This window comes from Epinephelus fuscoguttatus, linkage group LG12 (assembly GCF_011397635.1).
Source record: "Epinephelus fuscoguttatus linkage group LG12, E.fuscoguttatus.final_Chr_v1".
In the NCBI taxonomy this organism is placed as follows: Eukaryota; Metazoa; Chordata; class Actinopteri; order Perciformes; family Serranidae; genus Epinephelus; species Epinephelus fuscoguttatus.
In genome coordinates this window covers 5,729,257-5,756,681 of record NC_064763.1, presented here as the reverse complement: position 1 = coordinate 5,756,681, position 27,425 = coordinate 5,729,257, and the positions used below count along the sequence as shown (strand labels likewise).

General features: G+C 41.0%; 2 protein-coding genes across 2 annotated transcripts in view; one reads left to right on the top strand and one right to left on the bottom strand.

Moving 5' to 3' along the window:
• The window catches only part of LOC125898586 (uncharacterized), a 164,519-nt gene extending 163,287 nt beyond the window's left edge, over positions 1 to 1,232 (bottom strand). Inside the window, exon 1 of the mRNA XM_049592428.1 lies at positions 1,199 to 1,232. The gene's annotated coding sequence lies outside the window, so the exon portion shown is untranslated. The remainder of the gene's footprint in view (positions 1 to 1,198) is intronic.
• Positions 1,233 to 5,755: 4,523 nt separating this feature from the next.
• tmem218 (transmembrane protein 218) lies at positions 5,756 to 25,315 on the top strand. Its single transcript, XM_049591639.1, has 3 exons — positions 5,756 to 6,267; positions 7,456 to 7,558; positions 23,430 to 25,315. The coding sequence occupies exons 1-3, from the start codon at positions 6,158 to 6,160 to the stop codon at positions 23,562 to 23,564; spliced, it is 348 nt and encodes a 115-aa protein (XP_049447596.1). The 5' UTR covers positions 5,756 to 6,157; the 3' UTR covers positions 23,565 to 25,315.
• Positions 25,316 to 27,425: the final 2,110 nt, after the last annotated feature.

Here is a 27,425-nt window from a genome sequence, read left to right as displayed (position 1 = left end):
CACATTTTCCTGGAATAAATGGAAGACATTAGCTTTGTATTAATATATATGTGTGTATATATATATATATATATATATATATATATATATGTCTTACTTTGAAAAACTGCTGTGCATGAACTGCAATCAGACATAAAGACAGACGCTTTTAAAAAGTTATACTTATAAATAAGCATAAATTCACAAAACCTAAGCTATTTAAATCATCCATTAAAAAAGCTACATTTCCAACTAAAGGTGATGAGCAATATATGTTCTTCAGTTTGACATATCCTGTGGTTATTTGTTTGTTTTTGTCATAAACAAACACAGCCACACACACAGTGCACACACACAGTGCACACACACACACACACACACACACACACACACACAACTGTCTATAATAAAATTTATTATTAAAAAAACTGCAATATTAACTTCAAATCTGAGAGTAAGTTATTGTACACTGGAAAATCTTTACCGTTTTCTCTACAAACACACCAGTCAAAATAAAACCATTTTTACTCCAATTAAAAAAACACCGCGTAACTTTAACATTACGAAAATCGCAGTGGCAGTCAAAATACAAAACAACACGGTTTCTGCACGGGAGATTCACACCATCACAGATTCAGTGTAAACGTACAAATGATCAGAACGCGATGTAGCGCTCCGGTGCTAATTGACAAAGCCGTGGAAATCAAACGGCAGCTTCCTGCAGCTCTGCGCTCATTCTGTCCTCCGCTCACTATTATTATCATTATTCTCTAAATCACAAGCTTTTGCACAAACGCACCCTCCGCTAAATACAACAGTACATCCTACATACTTGCATCACAAACATTACCGACACATTTTAAAAAAAAAAAATCCAAACGCCGCATCAAGCAAAAGAAAAAAAATCCACTGGTCTTTCAGTCCAGCACAAAAATGCATCTCCTCTCCTTTCCCTCTCTCTTTTTTCTCCCCCTCCTCTACTCCTCCCTCCCTCTCTCCCTCCCTCACTCCCTCTCTCTCTCTCTCTCTCTTTCTTTCCCTCCCTCTCTCTCTCCCCCTCTGTCTCTCTCTCCCTCTCTCTGTGGCCTGGCTGCCTGTCTGACTGTATGAATAATGTCCTGCCTTTTGTAATGAAGGGGGGGGAAAGGGGAAAAAAAGGACGCTGAAGTGGTAAAGCCCTGCTCCCATGCACTGACATTGAAAATGAATGACAGCTTACCTGCATGCCAATCTTCATCAGACTGACACTGGGCTGACAGCACAGCCTATACTCCTCCACACAGCCGGTGACGTCAGCCATGCCAGGCCCCTCCCACCTCCATCTCCGCTCCCCGTTTTTCCCAACACCGGGCTGCTGATGCCTTCCAGTGTCCATGGGAAATACGGCAATCACGTGTGGGGGCTTCGCGAGAACGGTAACCCCTGCAACCACATTGAGAATGAGTGCTGAGGTTGTTTGGAAATACTGCTTCAAAGCGATGAGTTGGAGGTGATGATGCACCAAAAACACGTTTTATTCTTCCTGTAGCCTTTATTCTTTTCCTGCTCAGCTTGGATGACACAAAAGACTCACTCAATAACGAGGATTTTCAGTATCACTCACAAATGTATACGAGAAATGTTTTCTGTGTTCTGTTTTGGCATAAACTAAAAGTCAGTCAAATTGAAAAGTGTACAGCCTAATCTTATTCGATCATTACATTTGTTTTCAAATGTATTGTGCATCATGGCAAAAAGTAGATTGTGACACAGGCTGTGAGAGAGAGGGACATTGGTCTACAACCATCAACTACATTATCCTGCAAGAAAGGATAAACATGTCACATTTTTTGTCTTAATCGTTGCAAGAAACTCAATTAATCTGTTATTAATTTCTGCATTTTTCTAATAATAGCCTGTGCTAATGCACTCATTCTGGCCTGTGTGTAGCATCTGAATTATAGTAACCAGACCAGAACTGAAATTCAAAAATGGGCATCACTCCATTTGGACATTTGTGAATTTTATTTAGTCATTGAATATATATGCAACTCTCTTAATTCAGTTATTTTCTTACCTATTCTGGTTTACTGGTGACTAAGCCTTAACAGCTCAAACAGAAACAAAACCCTGGATATGAGGTTACAAGTCAGGGTCTTAAAGAATCAGCATAGTCTTTGCTTGCTCTCTCCCCTCTGGAAGAGTATTTAATCCGCCTGTTATTGTTGAGATTGCAGAGGAAATCAAATCATCTTAAGGAATTCCAGGCAAACACTGTGAGAGCACCAAACTCCACACACAGTTTGGTAGTTGGGTGTGAACTTGTGGTTTACTTTTTATTTTCCGTGTTGATTGCTCTAAATGATATTGTGACTGGGATCCAGTCCTCTGCCATGTGACTTCTGAAGTATCCAACTCATTAATAAACGCTGGGGGCTTGGATCTTACGAGGGTCGCTTAAAGGCAACATGTCTTCTTCTAGTAAGCACACACAGCACCACTTCAAGTGGGACTGGAGCGCACACACGCACGCACGCACGCGCTGACACACATGCCTTTGAATCGCCGGTCTGGCCAGCCCCCTGTCGGTCCGCATTAATAATTACATGCTTCAAAACAGACAGGTGGACTCATGGGAACCTGAACCACTGCTGCACATAACAGACACAATAGATACAGATTTCAGTTGAGACTAGAAATGTCCGTCTGGATACAGGGGCGCAGCACCAAATTATGGGCCCTATGTGTCTCTGTGGGCCCCTCTCGTTCTTCTCTTGATCCAGGTCTTTGTGCTCTCACACACCTTTTGAAATTGTCTTACAAAGTCAGCGAGAAGGGCCTTAGGGAGCTCCCACTATTATTTTATACAAAGTTAAGTCTTCAACTTATTTATTCACCAAATTTAAATTTATGGTGGCACTAATTAGAAATAAAAAACAAAACTAAACTATTCATTCCAGGCTTTTCAAGGCCCCTCTCCCATTGGGGCCCTGGGTACTGGTACTGGTAACTTGTTCCACTCCTATGACACCTCTGTCTCGATACTCCCAGCTGAAAACACACAGCAGCATTGACTCTATATCAAAAGAACAGAACTTTGCAGAAAACCCCTTGTTTATAGCCTATCATTTCATAATGTTGTCCAATTAAGAAAATTGAGGATGGACATGGTTTTCAGGCAGTGGGTTTTAACTGTGATCTAAACCTGTGTCCAGTTCTATTTCTAACTTCTTGGGTCCACCAGGGCGGTTCCATACACTGAGAAGTGAATAACTTAACATCGCATGCTGTACAGAAGCCATCTGACCTAAGTGGCTTCAGGGAATGCATGTTGAACAAATGCACTGTAACTTGCAGTGAATAACACTATGACACACTCTGTCCATTAACAACCAGAAAATTGTTTTGAATGAAATGTCAAAAGAACCCAAGCAGAAGCTGTAGAGGCGATTTGCAGTGACCAGCCACCGGCAAAGCCAGTTACTGTGCGAACACCTGTGGTGATAATTGTAGTTGTAGCTATAGTAAGTGTGCCTGAATCAAATATGCTTTATGCTCAAAGTCATTACTGTAGCTTGTTTAAAATAGAATCTGAAGTAGCCTCCAGATTCTGAGCGTGTGTGTAGGTTAGGGTGAAGTCAGATAATTTGGGACACTTTTTGGTAGATCAACAAGAAAACCACCCAAAACTCTACTTTTCTGCCATACCTTACCTGTTCTTTTGCTGGCTGTTTCCTTGGTGCCATATTGTCTATAGACATGCCTGTGTGTGCTTGCATGTGTGCAGCAATGAGTGCATTTACATGGACATGAATAACCCATTTATGATTGTGTTTTTGGAGTATCCTGTTTATGTATTTGAGTATGTAAATACCACATTCTGTTTATGAGAAACCTGAATATGCTCACTGGAGCCCTCTGAAAGAAACTGGGATATATAAATAACCTGATTTCTCTGTGCTCATGTAAAAACCATAACTCCAATATGATCATAACTGGGATAACCCTCATAAATGGGTTATTCATATCCATGTAATTACACTCATTGATGGCTAATTCTGGACCACTGTGGCTGACATGGACTCACTGCATCATCTTTAATATTTTTAAGTGACATAAAATAGCAAAAAAATGTCTGCGATAGTACAGAGTGGCACACAACAGCATAACTCATGAATTTATCAGACCTGGTAGCCTAAAAACATGCTGGTTTCACTTCAGAAAAACGTCTCATTTTAGCTTCATTTTTTGGTTTCATTTTAGTCTCACACTCAAGACCCCAAATTCAAAAAAAGTGAGGTGCATTGTGAAAATATTTTGGTGAGTCAAAGTCAAACAGTTCATAAAATGCTAGATCCTACAGACATTTTTGTTGCATACCTTTATTGTTTTAGCCGCTGGACTCTAATAACCAAAAAGAGAAAATCAACATGCCACATGGCTTACATTGCGATCTCTGGGACCAGTGATTTTTTTAAATCCTTGCTTTGCAATCATTGTTGTCTCAGACAAATCCAAAATGATTGTTTCGTGTAGAGCACATTTGCACTCATAATGCAACAACATGTTTGGTGGTGACTGGCTGCTAATATTCAAAAGCCTGAGATGTGAAACCTTATTTGTCCCATTTTACCTGATGCAGCAAATTACCTGAGTTCACCCTGTAGCTCTGTGTGTGTGTGTGTGTGTGTGTGTGTGTGTGTGTGTGTGTGTGTGTGTGTGTGTAGGCTGTAGTAATTGAGGCCCGCTCATCGTAAATTGTTTGCTATTGATTTTATCTGGTTGCAGGTAGGCTAGATATCCATTTGGTGGTGAGGTTGATGAGGTGGCTTTTGAATGATGAAGTGATCAACCTAGTAGGCTATTAAATGGTGATAAAAAAAGAGAATATAAAAAAGCTTGATAAGAATGCTCTTTTAAGTATACTGAATAAAGGTAAGAGAACACATGGGTATTGTATGAATGGGCAGTGGCTTAAGGTAGTTACAATGATAGGCCCCAGTGCAAACTATTATGATGGGATTTTGTGTCTAAATTATACTGTATATTGTATCATCTGGTCACATGATCAAATGCCAATATCAACATCTTACCCAGCAATCATCTTTGCATATCTGTATAAGGCAAAAACAGCAATATGAATAACAAATGATTCATTTAACATGTAACTGTTTGTGTAAATTCTTTACATTGTTTTTTTTAGTTTATGTAGAATAAGTATGTAATTTTGTTATAGATAGCTACTGACTAGTTGACCAAAAATAAATAAATAAATAAATGAATAGGCTAAATAAATGAAAACTCTTAATGAAATGAGTTTCTCTTTTCAAGGGCATAAATAGCAAATGACATTACTTTCAATTAATTGTGAGTTGTTCTTTGATCAGTTGTATTATTGAGGGGGTATACTGTTCTTTTACCTACTCTCTATGGGCCTCCCACTCCAGGGGCCTGTCTATGCACCATACTGTCTGTATGTAGGCCTAACGTTATGCCACTGTGAATGGGGGGAAAGCACAATAGCCCATGAACTACATATCTTCACCCAGCTCGCTGCTGGCAGAACTGCCTTAAGGAGTTTCTGCTAGAGAGCCTTTTCCTGTTTGGTGTGGGATATGATCATGGTTTAACTTAAAATAGAAAAAACAAATCTACCAGAAAGGGCTTTCTTGCAAAAACTTTTCCCATGTGCACCATGGATGTATTATTAAAGTGTATTTCTAGTAACGACGCATATGATTGGCCCGTCTTGAATTCGTATATCCAATCAAGTTACAGTTTGCTGTTACCAGGAAGCAGAAGACGCGATGGGGAACGACTAATCCAGCACTTAAACTGATCACTACTACATGAGAAATTACGATTTATTGGACAGCAACGATTTTTTTCCACGGAAAAAATGCGTGTCGAACATCATAAGTTACATTTTTCACTTAGCATGCAACTGTCGGTGTCAGCATAGCAGATGTAACGTTAGCCGTGGCAGCTAGCGTTAACATGCCCACACAACTGTGAAAGTTAGAGTTAGCTAATGTTGCTAGCTACACTATGTAACTTAGTGTGTAGTTAACTTGTCTAGATACAGCATTGCGTCGTTATCAGTGTGCCGAACGTCGGTCGTAAAATCATATTTTACCCACCTCACCGATTAACTGTCCTGTCTGTTGGGTAAACTACCTTCAAACTTTGCTTTTCAAAAATGGCAAGCACCGTGTTGGAAGTCGGAACGGGCGTTTTCATCATTGCGGTCGTTTGGATTGCAGCTCTTGTGTTTGGGATGATGCTGCTGAGAGCTTCTGGATCAGCAAAGTGAGTGAGATGAGCACCTCCACATACTCCTTCCACTATCCCGGTTTGAACGCATTTGCATAATGTTAAACTACTGGACAATAGCGATCGGGGACAATTTATATGCAACTGAATCAATCAGTGCCTTATTCCATTGACATTTCCACCCCTTGAATGTTGGTTTGCTTCTTGGCCGCAGCAAACATTATCTCGAACATAAATAATGTAATATATAGCATTAGTAAGGTTTTCTCGAAAATTCGGCATATGTTTAACTTACCGGGTAGCCATTGATACAAAGAAAATCTAAACATATCTAACTACTTAACACAGAGGTGTGTTCAAGGGAGGAAAAATGACCATAGTCGAATTAACTGTCACATTGAAGATAAGACCCAGATTAATGAGTCACCTTTAGCTGTGAGGAAAAAAAATAAATTAAACGAACATATTTTTTTTTTATAACAATTTGGCATGGATTTTACACAAAAGAACCACAATCAGAATAGCATTTATTACAACGGATTTTTTTTACTTAGAAAAAAAAAATAGCCTGGTGTTTGGAGCATACAGTTAACTTATTGGGAAAGAAAACTAGAGGCTAAGCCATTCAGCACTCATGAATATATAACATTTAACAAAAACAAGAGACAAATGCTGTAAAAAATAAGATAACATAAAAAATATGAAACTATTTTTTGCCATTTAAAGTTTTTGTTTTTTTTACCCAGATAGACCAGCAAAAATAACGTTTCCTGACCTCTCACCAAAATTCTGTCAAACAATCAATTAATACAACATGCAGCTTTACTGGTTGATTGCTGGGACCATGCACCTTCCAGTCCCTGCTGATTAATACTGGTGCAGTGACCACAAAATACCCTAATACTATTCAAGTCAGTAAATGTTTATGTCTATGTAAAATACACTGTGACATTGAACACCACGGTTGTGTAAGGGGCAATTACAGTAAAGTTTAAATGGGGTGAAACATGGTGCTATTTACTTGATTGGAAAGTTAACAACTTTTTAAAAACACAATAAAGAATGCCATTGTTTTGATTGGTACTTTATAAAGACATTATCCTCAGATAACCCTGTGTTTACTGCAAGTCTTACCACAAATCAGCAGTGGGTGTCCTCATATTATCCTCTTTGTTTTAACTGTGTGTGTGTGTGTGTGTGTGTGTGTGTTTTGTGTCTCTCCAGGTTGGGTGTTATCCCCATTTTCTTACTGGCTCTCACCATCACTTTAGTGCTGGTGTTTTTCCCTCGCAGCCCAGAGACAACTCCCCCATTCAAAGAGATAGAGGTGAGCTCTACACTGATCTCATTCACCTTTACACACACTTAAAGACTCACACCCATGTACGCGGGTTTCTTAAGCATGGGGAAACTTGCTAAAAATTGGCTATAGATCCCTCTCCCCTTGCCAGTAGACTAGAACTGTGTACACGGTGCTGCAGCAGATGTGATGCATTTCTGTTTTTTTATTGGTGTGTCATGTTTGACGTCACGGTCAGGTCGTAAAACAGATAAGTAAACAGTCGAACGTAATGCAGTGAAAATGTTCCGTTGGTTACTTTTTTTTATGTATCTCTTAGTTATTTAGTCCTCCTTTTTAAATTTGGTGCAGACTAATTTGGATCGATGTTTGAGCGCTGCTTGGGCGGAGGTGGACGGTATTTTGTGGCAGCCCGTCATTGTATCTCGCTGGTAAAGGGGTTAAATTAGCGCGTTCACATGGGTGTTGTATTTCCATAACTGCAGATCAGAGATGGAGCTGATAAATACCCATGACTACTGCAGAGTCAATTGACCTGGGTGTGAATCTCAGTTGTAACCTTTCCCATTACATACAAAAGTCAGGTCTTGGTTGGTGTTAGTCATTATTTTGTGCAGTGGGAAAGGGCCTTCAGATAGCTGATTTCCACTAAAATTATCGTGTATATGGAGGGTTTTTTAGCACAGGTGTCCCACTGGTGTTTCATGTTCAACATCACAGACAGGCCAGAAAAAAGGTTAGTAAATAGTAGAAAGTAGTTACTGTGGTTACTTCTTTTTATATATGTCTCTTAAGGCTCAGACATACTTTTCACATTGAATGTCTGCAGACAGCTGTGGTCATGCTGACACGCACACCGTTACATTCATCGTACAATTGCAGGTCCGTGTCAGCCCCTGGCAGTGAACGGGAGGTCTGGGAAGTGAGCTTTCTGTCCTCCTACTGCCGTCGTCGGGCGAAACTGAAACTAAGAAGCTGCTGCTGGGTCTGGACTGAATGTCTATCAAATATCCAACTTAAAACTAACTTAACCACAGTGCAGCAGCTGACTTGTCCTCTGTGTTTTGGACTAGACTGGAATGTGGAACAAGAGATTGGAGCATGCGCAGTTGGCTTGCTCTGCATACAGTCTGCGCAGTCACAAAAAAGGGCTGTGCACAGAGGTCTGCAGACCCTTGCTGATGTGGATGGATGATGAGATTTGCATCACATGGACCAAAGCAATCATGCGAACTTGGAATTTATGAAATGGCCTTTATTTATTCAGTCTCTCTTTCAAAGTTGATGCAGACTAATTTGGATCGATGTTTGAGTGCAGCTTGGATGAAGACGGACAATATTTTGTCATGGCGTAGCATTGCATTGTGTAGGCGAAGGGGCTAAAATTAGCATGTTCACCCTGGTGTTGTGTTTGGATCACTGCAAATCAGAGCCAGAGCCGATAAATACCCGTGACTACTGCAGAGTCAGTTGAGCCAGGTGGAAATGCTGACTGTAACCTTTCACATTATATTAAAAAGCCAGATGTTTGCAGGTGTTAGTGGGTTTTTTTGTGCAGTAGAAAATGGGCTAGATACTCACACCCCTATGTTCGTTTAATCACATCTATTAGCTGCTGGTTTGAATTGTCATAAGTAAACTCATATTCACATCTGATATCCTGGCTACAGTATGAACAAGTATGTTGTACTATATTAAAATGCAAATACCACAGAGAAATATTTTCACTCGAGAGTTTTAGAGATGCAAATTATTTGGACTGAAAGGTGTTAACTTGCTGAGTAGGCATTTCACTTCATGAAGAGGCAGTTTAAACTTATCGTGCTGCCAAATCCATGACAAGGAAATATTCCAAGTCAGTGTTCTATCAAACCCTTTATTGCATTAAAAACACAAAGTCTTGTGTTATTATCGTCTGTTATTGTGGCTAATGCATAATGACAGCATAACGTACTTCAGTTGGAAATAACAGCAGGGCTGGGATGTTTTCAGTTTTGTTCTGAGGCCATTTGGCTTTCATTACTACCAAATGTTTTGAGACAACTGAGTGAAAATGAGGATTCAGAGCCCAAAAACAAACAGCTTACTTTAGCTCAATGGTCATCTCATACTCACTTTGGTGCTCCCAAAAATGATATTTAATCACAAATGGGGTCTGTTCTCTTTATGCGTTATGAAATTGAAAAACATTTAGGATCAGTAAATGAAATGAAAATCCTCTTATACTTGCTTATTAAAGTTTACAGTACATGTATCTGTATCCTGGTTGTATGGTTTTAAGATCTCAAAGGGTAATTCATGTTTTTTTGTTTGTGTCTATTTGTCTGTGTGTGGGAAAAAAGCCAAAAGGCAAAGCTCAGATCATGTGTGGCTGTAACTAAGAGCAGAATTCCTTTATTTGTACTGATTGAGGATTCAGGCTCTATTTAGGTTTGAGGTAGGTGAATATAAACAGCCTATCCTAGATAAAACCTTAACTGTAATATAAGCCAGTATCCTCTGTACGCCTGTAAATGGCATGTGTCACTGTGTGTGCACGTCTGTGTATGTGCTTGTCATAAAGGCCTGTTCTGCTTTATCTTAGTCCAACAGCAACACAGAACAAACACTCCCCCATGTTGCCTCCGGGTCGTGCCAATAAGCCAGCCAGATCTGCCAAGCAAGCTGCCACCCCATAGAAATAGCGGAGCAGAGCCCCGTCCCGGCTAGCTCACATTTTATAGCCTTTGTGCAAAGGCAGATACCAGACCAGCAACAGAGAGACACAGCAAAATGTGACTTCCTGGATTTCTGTACAAGGCTTACGGGTAAAATCAACCCACGGCTACTACAGTAATCGACTCCAGTGTTTAAAAGAGGTCCCTTATAAAATCACTCGTAATAATGACACCCTATTCTACCAAAAAGTCATAATTGGTTTGCTTTGTATAGCAGCCTTTATTAATTACCAAGTGGCCCTTTTGTTTCTATGAACTTGGAGCATCTGTAATAAAATATTTAATTTGAAGAGGAGCTCACATGATTGAAGAATGTAACAATTACAAGGTGTCTTCTTTCAGTAGTTAACTGTTTTTTTCAAGAAGATGAATATGTTCATCTTTTGCTTATCGTAAAGAGTCGTTTTAAGAATAGAATAGAATTGAATTTTTATTGTCCATAATTGTGGAACATTGCCCATCTGCCATATCATTCAAGCATCAAAATATACTCACACTACATAACAACACTGACACGATGAATACTCTGTCTGTGTGTGTGTCTGTGTGTCTGTTCCACGTTTTTCTCCTCACTCACTTGGTCAATCCATGTGAAATTTGGCAGTGGTAGAGGGTCATGGGAGGATGCGAATGAAGTAATATTACATCAATTGGCCAAAGGGGGGCGCTATAGCCACCGATTGAAACTTTGAATGGGCATATCTCATGCCCCGTATGTCGTAGAGACGTGAAACTTTGCACAGAGATGCCTCTCCTCATGAGGAACAAATCTGCCCCAAGAACCCATAACTTCCGGTTATATAGATTTTCCGCCATTTTGAATTTTTTGAAAAACACAATCGATCTCTTTCTAGGAAGTTTGACCGATCTGCATGAAACTGTGAACATGATCTAAGGACCAATATCTAAAGTTCCCTCTTGGCAAACGTTGAAAACTTACTAAAACTGAGCTTCTATAAGGCAATGAATATTGCTGAGGGCGTGGCTCATCACATAAAGATGTATAACATCTCAAGGGTTTCACCCATCACCACGCAACTTTGTAGGCATATGACCACACATAATCTGAGGGGACCCCTCCATTATTGACCCCATCAAACAAAATGGGGGCGCTAGAGAGCTAATTTCTTATCTAGGCCGAACCACCATATCGATTTTTACTAAACTTGGTAGATATGTAGAACAGGACGCCTCAAGGTGACTGGAGAAATTTAACTTTGATTGGCAACTGGGTGGCGCTATAACAACAGAAAAATGCTTAAAATGGGCTAAAATGCGACCGATCGCTGTGGCTCCCCCGTGGCTGAATGTTGTTGTTTTTTTTCTAATTTTTGGTATGACTAACTCATGGTATGGTATGCTGCTGCAGCAAGGGCTAGCCGCACCTTTTCCATATGAAGTACCAGTGCACCCCACTTTTAAGTCAATACAAGATATAAACACTTTAACTATCTGCCTTTCAACGTGCTACCTCAACTACTAATGTACACTTTTAGCCCACTAACTATCCCACTATTGGAAATGGTACTACTGTACTTTCAATAAAGCAATCGTACTATCAAATTCACAAAAACTCTGTCTGAATACATTGCTCTTCTTAGTGGGTTCAGTTGACTGTGACCTGTATCCCAAACACACACCATATGAAACTGTACGTGGGCAACTGTGCACTCAGTGGGTATGGACTAGTACACAAAATGTAAAAACACCTAAAACGATATTAAAATTGAATTTTTAAGAATTGAGCAACTGTTTGATAACTGATGAGCCAGAACAAGAGACAACCTCCAGTCCGGAAAAATGGAGCCAATGCAGACTTGCCAAAAACTGCAGTTCATCAAATGGCCACTTGAGGCTGTCTCCAAAACAGTCAAACCCCATAGGGCGTTTATACAACTCATCTGTTTACATTTTATTAAAGCCCAAAATCATGCATATTTAAGGGCGGGGCTGCTTGAGTGACAGGCTGCTGCGAGCATTGCTACAGTCTGAGTCAGATCCACTTCTTGCTTCTTCACAGCTCCACCCTCTCATCCAAATTTAGTCACTTCGGGCTCCAAAAAATCAAAATGGTGACAGCTTAATTGGTGGGGGACGTCAAGGTAGCTATGTCCATTATTTATACAGTCTACAGCCCTTTTACACAGAGAATACGCTATAGGGCTGCTATGAAGTCCCTTCTTTTACATGAACCAAACACCGGTATCATGCCACTCCAGTGTGTGATTTTGAACAGCATGCCAACATAGCAGACATGTAACACAACAGTGTCGGCCTCTAGTGTGACATATAACATATGCATTGACAGTGCCCTCTAAACAATAACATGGCAACAACAATCATTTACCATTTCTGGTGGCTGATCTTGTCCTCTGCTCGGAGGATAAGAAGCTTGTGGACCTGATCGTTTTCCCACTCTGCACATTTTCGGCTATTCTTCTTCTTTGAGTTAGCTACAAACTGCTAATAGCCGCTTTTTAAATTTCCCACGGTAGATAGCACGCATGTCGTCAAAACATCACACCGTTGGTGTCCATGATCCCATCCTGCTGGCTGTCCCTTTTACACAGAGTCCATATCGGCACTCTTTCTACATCCGATAACGCTTTAAAGGTGAGCAACTCTGTCCCCCCTTTAGCGATGGTACCTTTTGAACGCAATGGCAAGGTAGCATTAAATTCCTGCCTTGAAGAGGCACGGTAAAAGGGTGTAAAAGGGCTTATGAGCCAGAGGCATCCTGTAGTTCCTATTAAAGTTTAGCTTCTCCAATCTGGAATACAGAGAATGTTCCTCTGTGACTCATCTTTGATATTTTAAACTGAAAACAATGAACGTCAGTAGACAGTTTAATTACAGGACTAGAAAAACTGAATTGTAAGTATTATTGACATATGTCACATAAACAGTAAACCAAGGGAAAATGCATGTGAAGGTGAAAAATTGCATTACTAGGGATAGTCCATGACTTATTGTGTTCATATCATGTCTAATTTTTTGTGAACACACACAAAGCCTGAAATCTTACTTGCCAGCAGAGACAGTGTGTATGGCTGGGTGTGTTTTCCACTGTGTGTAAAAGTGTGCAGACTGTGTAAGAAATGTCTAACCTCTTGCTGTTAAACAAAAGTAAAATATCATAGTGCCAATTAGGCCAGTCCCAGACTAGGGGTGGGGGTGGTTTATACTACACCCCCCTCTCCCACCTGCCCCCCACCCGCCTGCCAGCTACCACCCGTGCGCTCAATGGCACATTAATAAAACATGGCCCACACTTTGGGTTCCTGCTTGCTGTGTAATTGGCAAATTAAAAAGTGAGATGTGTTAAATGCATCCATAAGAGACGGCATACATCATCCCCACCTCTCTTAGACACTAGTGGATTTACACACACACACACACACACACACACACACACACACACACACACACACACACCTTCTCTCATTCCACAACAGTCCCTGTGAAATCTCTCTTTAGTCAGCAGTAGGGCTGATACTCTTCTGGTATTATCTGGCTTAAGGGCGTTTTCTCAGTTTGTATTCACGTATTCATGGGTGGCTCATGATCTAAATATTAACACAGACCCAGAGCTATCAGTGAAGTGTTGATTAAATCTATTGATGGCAACTTTATGAACTCCAAACTTCCCCTAACTTAAGCAACACTAATGCCAACCTAGAAGATCTACTGTTCTCTAAGTCCTGCCCCCCGTTTGCTTTAGATCTGCTAATTGACGCATTACAGGCATTGTTGTGTTGTTTGCGTCTCCACTGATCATCCATGTAGATAAAAGCACAGCAGGATCAGAAAATAACCAGCACCCCAGAATCAGCATTGAAACAACAAACATGCTGTGTCTTCAAATATCCTGCTGCACAAGTTATTCCCTGAACGTACAGGTCTCATTCCTATATGAATCAATAACCACCACTTGGCTACACATCAGAGCCTTTGGCCAGGTTTGAAAGAGTACTGCTGACGCTGACTTTGATACTGTCAGTCATGGCGTGGTTACAATCAGGAGATACAGTAATACATAAGGTTTGACTAGCAGATCTGTTTATTAAGTGGTCACCAATCAAAGATGCTGCATATCAAATTCTGGAAGCGCCTCGATCAATGCTCCCTTTCTCCTATCCTCATTATGCTTAACTCAGGTTATTGGCTGATTAGTGATCCAATATCAGTACCTGTGTTTCTCTCCCTGAGAGCTGACTGGATTTATTTTTCTATGTTTAATGCATTGTAGAGCTATTGAATCGTCAAGCATAGGCTATACATTGGATTGATTTTAAATACTTTAAAGTGTGTTAAAGTTACAATGTGTAATTTACATGGTTGTTTATTAGCAAATATCAACTATTGCTTTCATAAATATATATTTACTAAAGTGTAATGCAATTCACATACAAATTGAAGCTTTCTCATAGGCTTAGAATGATTTCTCTCTCTCTCTCTCTCTCTCTCTCTATATATATATATATATATATATATATATAGAGTACAGGCCAAAAGTTTGGACACACCTTCTCATTCAATGCGTTTTCTTTATTTTCAAGACTATTTACATTGTAGATTCTCACTGAAGGCATCAAAACTATGAATGAACACATGTGGAGTTATGTACTTAACAAAAAAAGGTGAAATAACTGAAAACATGTTTTATATTCTAGTTTCTTCAAAATAGCCACCCTTTGCTCTGATTACTGCTTTGCACACTCTTGGCATTCTCTCGATAAGCTTCAAGAGGTAGTCACCTGAAATGGTTTTCCAACAGTCTTGAAGGAGTTCCCAGAGGTGTTTAGCACTTGTTGGCCCTTTTGCCTTCACTCTGCGGTCCAGCTCACCCCAAACCATCTCGATTGGGTTCAGGTCCGGTGACTGTGGAGGCCAGGTCATCTGCTGCAGCACTCCATCACTCTCCTTCTTGGTCAAATAGCCCTTACACAGCCTGGAGGTGTGTTTGGGGTCATTGTCCTGTTGAAAAATAAATGATCATCCAACTAAACGCAAACCGGATGGGATGGCATGTCGCTGCAGGATGCTGTGGTAGCCATGCTGGTTCAGTGTGCCTTCAATTTTGAATAAATCCCCAACAGTGTCACCAGCAAAACACCCCCACACCATCACACCTCCTCCTCCATGCTTCACAGTGGGAACCAGGCATGTGGAATCCATCCGTTCACCTTTTCTGCGTCTCACAAAGACACGGCGGTTGGAACCAAAGATCTCAAATTTGGACTCATCAGACCAAAGCACAGATTTCCACTGGTCTAATGTCCATTTCTTGTGTTTCTTGGCCCAAACAAATCTCTTCTGCTTGTTGCCTCTCCTTAGCAGTGGTTTCCTAGCAGCTATTTGACCATGAAGGCCTGATTCGCGCAGTCTCCTCTTAACAGTTGTTCTAGAGATGGGTCTGCTGCTAGAACTCTGTGTGGCATTCATCTGGTCTCTGATCTGAGCTGCTGTTAACTTGCGATTTCTGAGGCTGGTGACTCGGATGAACTTATCCTCAGAAGCAGAGGTGACTCTTGGTCTTCCTTTCCGGTCGGTCCTCATGTGTGCCAGTTTCGTTGTAGCGCTTGATGGTTTTTGCGACTCCACTTGGGGACACATTTAAAGTTTTTGCAATTTTCCGGACTGACTGACCTTCATTTCTTAAAGTAATGATGGCCACTCGTTTTTCTTTAGTTAGCTGATTGGTTCTTGCCATAATATGAATTTTAACAGTTGTCCAATAGGGCTGTCGGCTGTGTATTAACCTGACTTCTGCACAACACAACTGATGGTCCCAACCCCATTGATAAAGCAAGAAATTCCACTAATTAACCCTGATAAGGCACACCTGTGAAGTGGAAACCATTTCAGGTGACTACCTCTTGAAGCTCACGGAGAGAATGCCAAGAGTGTGCAAAGCAGTAATCAGAGCAAAGGGTGGCTATTTTGAAGAAACTAGAATATAAAACATGTTTTCAGTTATTTCACCTTTTTTTGTTAAGTACATAACTCCACATGTGTTCATTCATAGTTTTGATGCCTTCAGTGAGAATCTACAATGTAAATAGTCATGAAAATAAAGAAAACGCATTGAATGAGAAGGTGTGTCCAAACTTTTGGCCTGTACTCTATATATATATATATATATACACAGGCAGGGCGCGATATGCTGGAGGCTGCCTTCTTGCGTCGCCATATTTGAATACAGTGGCCGAAAGGGACATATGCACTTCGCCTTTCATGTTTACCTAGAACTTGCCCTCATTGGAGACAGAGAAGGTGAAGCTTAATCCGGGGCGCTTCTGCGTGAACCTGCTTTGTACTTTTATGACTGTGTCGCACTTTAAATGGATGACCACACATATGTTTTGCCCCGTAAGAGGGAAACCATGCTACCAAATAAAGGAAAAAGATCAGATAAGTGAGGACGGGACAAAACGCGAGTAAATATCGGCATTGCTTATTCCAGGTGGAAAAAACTCCTGTGGAAGAACACTCTGGAGACGCATATATTATAATCGTACAAACCTATATTTGGCACACTGTGCCGTGACTATCACATAAAACGTGTTATTTTAGCATTACTGTGCTAATGTTTGCTCGTGTTACCAAAACAATTAGAAATAAAACACTCCTAACATAACGTTATATCTCACAGATAACCTATATCTCACTGGTAAGCTATAACATATTGTAGCGTCCGCCAGGATGTGTGGAAAGGATGACGCAGTTATTCGGCAAACCACCATTTATTATTGAACAGTACAGGTTACTGTGGGCCGTAACCACGCCAAAACAACCAACAAACAAGAACTTAGCTGTAACTCCAACTGTGCACTCCTGCTCTCTCCTCCAGCTCGCTCCTGCACACACCAGCACGCACACTCACACAGCCCTCATCCTCGTCACACTCGCACCCCGCACCCCGCACCCCTGCCTATACTCATTCAATCCCAAACATACCATTAACTGACAGAACATTGACATTATAACAGAACATTTACTGCAGGGTCGCTACAATATCGTAACATGGTTTAGATTCCTAAATAAATATTCACCTCATCGCCATATAGGCCTACTCCTGAAAAACTTGAAAAACTCGTGGATGATGCCATCTCTGTCTGCGCAAGACTTTTTGTCCTACGAGGTCACCGTCACTTACCCGACGGGAGGGGTGAGCGAGTGAGCACTGCAATCTAGAATTTGACCGCTGATGTCACTGTTACTCACCATTTTTACACACTGAGGCTTTAAAGGACAACTTCGGTATTTTTCAACCTGGGCTCTATTTCCCCATGTGTATGTGTGCATATGATTCATGGGTACCACTCGTTCTGAAATTGGTTCAGTATTGAGCCGCAAAACGAGCTAAAACAGTAATGGGGGCAAATGCGTCCCGTATAAAAGTGCTTTTTTTCGCCACTGACCGGTTCAGATCGCTAGTGTTATCTCTGTAGATAGCATATTGTAGCGGCCCTGGGGCAGTGGTGAGTGTGAATGAGTGGAGTCAGCTGTCAGTCAGTGTTGGAGCAGAGAGGGGGAGGGCGGCCCCGCTTGGTAATGTAAATGAGTATGTGTGTGTGAAGTGTGTGTTACACTAGGAGAGTCAGAGGACCGAGTCTTTTACGGGCTACCCTCTGGAGTGTTACCAGAGTTTTTGGAGTGCTCAAGTAAACGGGCCTTTTTCCCGAACGCAAGAACAGGATGTCACGCAACACCCCGTACAGCTTTCATAGGCTGCCTTTGTCGGACAGCGACTTGCTGAAGTTGTGGCTAGTTGTGCTACAAATGGATGCTAACACTCCTGTCCAGACACTGCGCCTTGCAGACCATCGGGTCTGCAGTGCTCACTTCTCCCAAGATGACTATTGCCAGCCGAAGAAGAGAAGACATCCAATCCCGAAACACCTCTTCCTCAAGAAAACGGCTGTCCCACGAGTAGAGAGAGCTACAGACACAGTGGAGCAAAGCTCGTGACATCACACAGCCCAGAGGTAAGGGAAAGGCTAAGGTAGTATGCTATTTACAGAGATAACACTGATGATCTGAACCGGTCAGTGGCGAAAAAACACACTTCAAACACATACTCATTTACATTACCAAGCGGGGCCGCCCTCCCCCTCTCTGCTCCAACACTGACTGACAGCTGACTCCACTCATTCACACTCACCACTGCCCCAGGGCCGCTACAATATGCTATTTACAGAGATAGCACTGTCGATCTGAACCGGTCAGTGGTGAAGAAAAGCACTTTTATACGGGACGCATTTGCCCCCATTACCGTTTTAGCTCATTTCGCGGCTCAATACTGAACCAATTTTAGAACGAGTGGTACCCGTGAATCATATGCACACATACACATGGGGAAATAGAGCCCAGGTTGAAAAATACCGAAGTTGTCCTTTAAGTGTACTGGGCACTGTGCAGCTATATTATCTAGGAAAATAGAGGTGTCAGATCGGGACTTGATATCGGCAGTTACTCAGTAATAAATTACTCTGATCAGGCTTGGGGGCAAAAAAAATGGCAGAGTCACAACAGGGACTAAGGCTACAACCAAACTTACACGTTTTAGTTTTTTTGTTTTAAAGATATTTTTTGGGCATTTTTGCCTTTAGTCGATAGGAAAGCTGAGTGTGAAAGGGGAGAGAGAGAGGGAATGACATGCAGCAAAGGGCCACAGGCTGGAGTCGAACCCGGGCCGCTGCGGCAACAGCTTTGTACATGAGGCACCTGCTCTATCCACTAAGCCACCGACACCCCACATTATTGTTTTAAAACTCATAACTATTACAACGTTATGTCTAGCGTCCACACTACTCAGCCATTTTGGACCCCTAAAACAGAGAACTTTGGAAAACACTGCTGACCCCATTTTAGTTTGAAAATTCCAAGGTTGCATTTTAGTCTGTAAGGGCACAAGACTTTAAAAAATGATGACACAGACACCCACATTCTCTTCCTGATTGGGTCTTATCAGTCACTACGAGTCAAGCTAAAACATTATAACAAGGTTTATGTACCCTTTGCGATTTAATTCTTCTTGTGTGGGGGCTCCTTTCCGGTTGCCATGGCTTTTTCCAGTTATATATAATGCTCCTGGTACCGCTGATATGTTGCCGTATTTGCCTTGTATAGACTCCCAATCTGCTTTCTGCTAGTGTTCATTTTGACAGCTATTTTTAATTTAGACTTAGTTTTGAGACAAAAATGTTTATTACTTGTAGTCACATTTTAGACATTTTTATCCTTCACAGTTTTAGTCTAGTTTTTAGCAAAAAAAAATCAAAACATTTCAGTCAACTCTTAGTCATTATGTTTTTTATGTTTGTTTGGTTTTTTTTTTTTTTTAATTTTTTCTATCTTTAAACCAATCCAGTTGGGCTAATTTGATCTATTAGAATTTAGAATCAAGGTGATAGGACTTTTTTTTTTTTACAACTACAAATAATTTCTGCACACTTACAAGCTGTCATTTCTCCAGCAGTTTTTGCCAGGTTTAAGGGGTGATTTACGAGCACACGCTTACTGATCATCATTTGAAAAGCTCAACATCTCTCTATTTATTGTCTCAAAAACTAAAACCACAAATAACTAATCTGGGACAACTAGGACTTGTACCCAGGTTCATTGTAAACTCTGACTTATCCATACCACTGTTAAGAAGCAGAAAAATATTTAATTAAAGTCTGAAGTATTTCTTAATCTGAAACGTTAGTCTGGAGGTTTAAACTCATGTCTCACAGACTTATTTGTTAAAACTAAACTTTCAGCTGTCAGAGAAAACTGATCTGAGTTCAGACTTTGTTCACTTACAGTACAGCTACACTCTCAGGTAACTGAGCCTCCTACCTCCCTGTCAAACTGCATCAAACCATAAACCTTCTCGAGTCCGCATCTGAGTGGAGTCCTGCGGAGATCAGATGTGAAATCCAATGGCTGGTGGCTGCTTGCTCCACTGCCGTTCAGGAGCTAACAAGTGGAGCTTACTGCTAACAGCCACCACTGCAACTAACAAACTCCACAAATCCATTCAACAGCTCCGCCATCCATAGTCAGACACACGGCTGATTATTTACTGCTGAATTACAGCTCAAGACTTGCACCAACAGACTTCTGCCGGCCGTGCTTGAGGAATTGCGGCATTTGTTAGCCAACAAACTGTAAACTCTGCTGTACATTCACTTGATATCTTCACTGCTGAACTTATGCCGGGTTCCGACTACACAGTATCAGCCCGATTACAGCCCACAGTCACCCCCAAATTCCACCAGATGTGTGTTGGTTGCATCTGCACTCCGGAATGACGGCGGAGCCAATACCTTTCAATTCTAGTCAATGTGTGTGCTTCCACCAGCTGCGACCGCTGCGTTCCGGCTCTGTCACAGCTGCGGAGCCCTCTGCAACAGATATGCAGGACTTCTAGTTTTTGCTGGACGCCGGAGCACAACGCAGCAGTTCAGCACAGAGCAGATCATGTGGGGCAGGAAGTCGTGCACAGAAACAAAATAAAACATCCGGTTAATTTTCAAAATAAAATACAAAGTGTTCACGGCGGATCATATTTCCCTGCACTACACCTTGAAAACGTCATAATAGGCGAAGGCCAGCCTGAAGTCAACAGGTGAGAGGTTTTCAGACGTCATTTCACCCCAGTGACACCATGGAAGAGGAGATGTTAATCATGGCAGTGCACCGAGATGTCTTCCTACTCCTCCTCTGGTTTTGTGGTTCTGTTTATAGAAACTACATCTTGTTATATCGCGTGAATTCGCAAGATCTCATGGGTCCTCCTGACTCCCACTGTCTGGCGGTGCTGCACCGCTCCGCACAGCAAATGCAGCCGGTGGGTGTTGACGGATGGCGGAGCACACAGCGGATAACCAGCGGGAATGACAGTGAGTGCCATGCGTGATAATCCATCATTTTATCTTGTGTAGTGTGTCATAGTAGATAACTACCGATGCTGCGTTTGGGATGCATTACATCCCATTATTCACAACCATCACTTTGAACAATAGAAACACAGAGTGATCTGCCTGTAGACTTTCTGTAGACTGTATGGTAACAACACCCCAGCCATCTTGATATTTCCTCTTGGGACTATCACAGAGTTAAAAAGGAAAAAATGATGGCGTAAAACAGCAGAGGCACTTTAGCAACCTGGTGAGTACTGCCATTAGCATCAAGCTAGCAAAGAATGAGGATTCTTCATAATGGAGGAGGATATAAAGGAAAACAATTCTTTGCCTGTACTCACCACAACTGTAGAGGGTATCAGCTTTATTTGAAACGGACTACATTAGAAACGGACGCAGGCCTTTATTTCTTGTTCCCTCTGTATTTTTCTATTTTTACCTTTTAATCCGCTCCTGTTTGCCCCGTTAACTCAACACTTCCTGTATCCATTTAAAATTAAAAGCCCCTTTTTGTTTTGGTTGAGAGAAACCCTTCATTTTGTAACAAGGCTTTTATTGTGAAACATTTACAGGAACTTGTAGAGGAATAAGTGACTAAATTGCATGCGGACGGCTACTTCAAACGGAGCTGGGGACACGAACAGCCGCAGTGACTGAAATAATAATAATAATTATAATTATAATAAAGATTGAACAAGAATAATCCAATGACATCACACACGTCATGAAAGATGACCAGCGATGATTGGTCATGAACCAATGTGTAGTCTGTCATGCCTGTCAGCCAAGTCACAGTAAGATTTATGACTCCACAATCGCCTAATCTGACATAGTGACTGTCCTAACAGACAAAAATGTTGTGTAGTGTGAACCTCTAGTTGTGTTGCTGTCCCGCTTGTCTGCTTTCCCATCACTCTCTCTTTTTGCTCTACAACACACTGACTGTGCACACTCACACAAGCACTACATACTGGCTCTTTGTAAGAACAATCATTTTCTACGTTACACCATGTTAAATTAACAGAATTTCAGGTAGAGAGGGAAAGACTCTGCGATCCCTGCAAGAAAGCAGTCGCACTGTTACCCTCAGGTTTGTCCGGCCTGTATTAGTTAACCCTTTACTTGCTGTTATTTGAGATGTCTTTGTCAAGAATTGATCAGTGCTATTAGGTGAAGAAAATATGATATACCTTTATCAATTAATTGACAAGTTGGCTACTACTTGGAGTCATCGTGAACATGCTAGGGTATGGTGATCATTTTCATTTTAAAACACAGATATAAAATGAGAATGCATAGTGCACATGAGGCCAAGAGAAGGTATTGTGGATCAGTCATGTGTGGCTGATCTGTTAAATAATGTCAGTATCGGCACAGATGCAGATCTAGTACATTGAATCAATTTATCACTGCTCATTAAGTGTTGTAAATCTTAATTTCAGCCCAGTAGCATGCAATGTGCTTATTTTTCTGCAACCATTCAGGACCCAAAATGTCCCATTCATAGTTTGTGCTGGCTTTGAGGTCTCCGTCACTTTCACAACAGATGAAACATTCAGTGCCGGTCTGCTGAATGCAGCACAGAGTTAGGCAATTTGTCATTCAGTATTATCTCAAATTAAATCTAACTGTGCATTCATGTAGCCAAATATGCCCTTTTCTCTCAAAGCACACAGTTGGCAACAGTCACCAGTTTCCCACAAAAAGCCAGCTAAAATGTAACCTGGAGCAAAGTTGTCTATCAGTGGCCAGATATGTCTCAGCACTGGTGCTGCAGGTAGGCATCAGTCAGTGTACACTCTGCAGCAGCATGAGTGGAGCTGGTGACTGCTTACTCTCTAAGACACTATGAGAAATACTGAATAAGTGTCCCTTGTGCACTCTGCTTGGTCAGCTGTTTTTTAAACAAATAGTAATATTAGTTATAATTTTGATTCAAACTTTCAAGGCATCAAGTTATTGTAGATTTTCCTCTGTGTGTGTGTGTGTGTGTGTGTGTGTGTGTCTGTCTGTCTGTCTGTCTGTCTGTCTGTCTGTCTGCATAGAGTGCCCATTCATGGCCTCACATTATGCCACATTTCCAATTTGCCTCTACTCAAAGCTTTTGTGAAGGCCCTCTCCTGACATCTAGTGGCTAATTGAGAACATACTGCATTTATATACAGCCTCCCATGCTTTGGATACTGTTTACTAAGTAAAATAAGCTCTAGTATGTGATTACTAAAAACTCCTTAAAGTGAACGGGTTCACTCTTTCTCTCTACAGATTGTGGACACTTTGTTCATCGGCCGCTACGTACTGCTGGCAGTGGTGAGTGCAGTCTTTCTGGTGGTGTTCTTCATGCTGCTCCCTTTTCATTTCCTGGAGCCAGTGTATGCCAAGGCCTTAAGAACACACTAGAGCTGCCAGGGTCAGAGCTGGCACTGGGATCACATCGCTGATGTACACAACTTAAGACAAGCAGGGCTGACAAGAGGCCCCCCCTTCATATGGAAGCAGGCCACAGAGTGCATCCCAAACAGAAACAGCAGGAGAGCCAGTGTTTTCTTCATGGCCAACTGTTTGCAGGTTGTTGACTGTTTATGTACAACTGCTAGACATGTGTTGTCCAACAGCACCCAGGGTGTTTTATGTACATTTTGTATCAGTGAATACATGAGATGATTAAATATTTTTTTTATTTATACCACAGAACTGAAACACTCCCTTCACCTTTTATAAATAAATGAAATATTCACAGTGCCACAGTGCTTTTGTTAAGTTACTGTATAGTGTTAATGACACTAAATCACACACATTTAGGATGAGCCGGTGCACTCAGCTAAAGTTCATTTCAATTCATCATGCATCTTAAATGATGTCCCATTTACAGTACAGGTGGCTGAAGCCTGGATATTGCATTTGTAGCTCTTAAACTTAAAAAAAAGCCAATGTTAATATAGTAAAGACTTTTGTGGGGATTGGAGGGATTTTTTTCAAATTTGGCACAAACATCCACTTGGGCTCAACAATTTACTGATTTGTTTTTGGGGCTCAAAGGTAAAAGTCACTGTGACCTTGTCCATCTTATTCTTGTGAAGGTGATATTTTAAGGATGCCTTGAGGGAGTGTCTTCGAATTTGGCAAAAACATCCACTCAGACTTGAGACTCAGACTCTCAAAACCACCTTGAGGGAATTTCTACAAATTTGCCACAAATGTCCACTTGGGCTCAACAATGAAGTGATTGGACTTCAGTGGTCAAATGTCATGGTCAGTGCGACCTTGCATCTGTCTTATTCTCGTGAAAACATTATCTCAAGAACACCTCAAGGGAATTTCTTAATATTTGACACAAACTTCCAGTCAAACTGAAGAATAAACTGATTCGAATTTTGTGGTCAAAGGTGAAGTGTGATTGTCAGTGTGACCTCACAAAATATGTTTTTGGCCATAACTCAAGAATTCATATGCAAATTATGACAAAACTAAATACAAATGTCTAATAGGATAAAATAATGAAGTGAAAACATTTTGTATCCAAAAGGTCAAAGGTCAACTTCAATGTGACATCATAATGGTCTGCAAAAACACTTTCCTGGCCATTATTCAGTGTCATTTCTCAGGAACAGAGGGGGAGACATTTGGTCAGATACTGAATTGATGACACTAATCTTGGGTGTCCACCTTGAAACTGTGCTGATTGTTATCTGTGCTGTTGGGGGGAAGATGTGTGTAAAGCATCCCTGTTGTCACAGACATGCATGTAAACTGTAAGAGAAACGTAACTGGTGCATGGAGGCATACATCTGCAAGGCAGTAATTCTTGTTTTTAATTTATTATAGATAATTTGAATCATGCCAATAAAATGTACAACTTTATTTTTTATAACTTCATCACAGTCATTGATTATTTTAACTTTTTCCTGAAGTAGCGTGGCAGCAGAAATGTTAGTAACCTCACACAAACAAAAACATGACACAGAAAGCAATGACATTTATTGTTTCATTAATGCATATGACTGAACAAATGCAAGATGTGCTACTCATTTTAGATGACAAGTAGTTTTTTGTTCTGTGCAGACATGGTCAAAATTCAAATTGCAAATTTTGCATTTGTTGCTGGGTAGCAACAGATATTTTAGAAACACTTATACTGAATTTGATGGTTAAACAACCAGCTGAAACTAGACTGACTAGTTTTGACATTGTCACGCCAACATGGAGAGACAACTGTGCCCGCCACATTACATAGGAGTGAGCACATCCTCATCTTTTAATAAACTGAATGGATAAAAAGGTAGGTAAGACGAAAAAATTTGTTTTCTGTGTTTTGTGATAGCCTGTTCATTTAAATATAAAGGCTCGTTTGCTTTGCTGTTGGTTCACATGATTGAAATGTAAATGATGAAATATGAAATGAAATATAAGTGAATATCAGTCCTTTTAGCCTTACTGTTCTGAGGCCAATTGTTAAACCTGTGTGGTCCACCAACAACATTAGTGTGGCTCATCACCATCTCCGTGGTATAGTTTTCCCACTCATCATCTTGTTTCCTGTGTTCGGATGTTTTTGCTCAACTCCTGGAGACAGATCAGTTTGTACTACATGGATTAGCCTTCAGTCCTTCACACACACACGAAAAAAGGTGAAAGTGGTGTTTGACAGTCATGTTCCATATCCGACAACAAACAAAAAATGCAGGGAAGTTACTCTTGACATCAAAGATCAGTGGCAACAAAGGCTGACTGTTGCATCACCTCATGTCGCCTGTTTCTGTCTGAAAGTTGCATTTGAACACACCGCAAAGATTACAGCCAACAGCCAACTAGCAAGTATGTTCTGCACCTGCATGAGAGAAAGTAAGTCTTCATACCAGCAGGCAATGCTAGTCTGTTTTCATCATTCAAAAGGGAAACCAGAAGACCGACAGGACAGATTCACGACGCTAGTTAGCCAATTAGCACATTCACAACAATACCCGATATTGAAAAATAAAATAATATTTATCATGCGCTAGCAAACAATAACAAAAACAAATACAAACCATTTCTGCTAAAGAGCTCAATGGCTAACAACACAATCTAACCCAATATAACAAGTTTGTTTCATGTTCATGCCCTCTTGACTTAGCCGTTTGTTTGCTTTCCTCACTTCGGTTTCTCTTCTGGTGCTCTGAGCTGAACTGCCAGTCAGGCTCTGCTGTCTCAAACACAGATTCAACATGCTGAATCAGCTGAAAAATAGCTGACGGGGCTGACCATTGCCAACCGTGTGTGACAAACCACCAAAAATGGCAGACTGTGGGCTTGGTGTTATACGAGCCTTAGAGCTGCTGGTGGGTGGATTTGATGACTTCTGGACAGAACCAGGTTATCTGTTTCAGTCACCAGAAGAAAATGCATTGGCACTGTGCTTTTCTGCAAATCACAGCTGTTTCCAGCTTTTTGGTCACCAAATTTGGGTGTTTTTATAGCAACCTGTCGTGTTTCTAGTGGCTTTTTAGGGCTCCAGAAGTGATTGTCATTTACTGAAAGATTGCTGCTTTTCCTGCCAGGACTTGTGCCAACAAACCAGGTATTTTGAGCCAAAACATTATCTTTTCCCAGCCGAAACCAAGTGGTTTTTGTACCTAAACATAACCACACATTTTCAATATATCCTCTACATAATAATGTGCAAATGTAACGTAAATTTGGTTTGAAACATACAATACCAATCTGGCAATCTTTTCAGCAAACTATCAGCAAGAAAGCAAATAAGCATTAGGGGTGGTCAATATTGCCCTAAAATAATATCACAATATTTCAGGGTATTTTTGCGTTAACAATATGACAAATTAAGAGTATTATTAATTGAATAACATAGAATTGCAACAAACTAAGTCATATAGTTTTACATGTCAACCTCACAGTTTGCCTTCAAATATTCAGTACAACAGGCGATTTCCTTCTCTTTTGGCAAAATCCTAAATGACCAAGTTGGGGTTTTTTTCCACTTGGACCTTTATGCTCTACCATTTCTCCTCGTATCATCATGCTATCATTGTCCCTGTTGTCTCTTTGTTTGCTTTTACCGAGTGACCTAGCGTACCTGTTGCAGAGGCAGCTGCAGCTGTTGCTCACCGGTGTATCCATCTGCGCAGGGCGTAAACACACTATAGTTCTGTGTATCAAACTTCTTCTAAAAAGACTTAAAAGGACTCTCGTTTTTCAAATTAATGTTTAAACATGTTTATTTTAAATGCACGTGCAGAAATACCAGCTTCAGGGTTTCTGTAA

Coding starts and splice junctions, on each gene's coding strand:
- tmem218 (XM_049591639.1), top strand. CDS start 6,158: ATGGCAAGCACCGTGTTGGAAGTCGGAACGGGCGTTTTCATCATTGCG. Junction 6,268..7,455: donor AGAGCTTCTGGATCAGCAAA/GTGAGTGAGATG, acceptor GTGTCTCTCCAG/GTTGGGTGTTATCCCCATTT. Junction 7,559..23,429: donor CCCCATTCAAAGAGATAGAG/GTGAGCTCTACA, acceptor TTCTCTCTACAG/ATTGTGGACACTTTGTTCAT.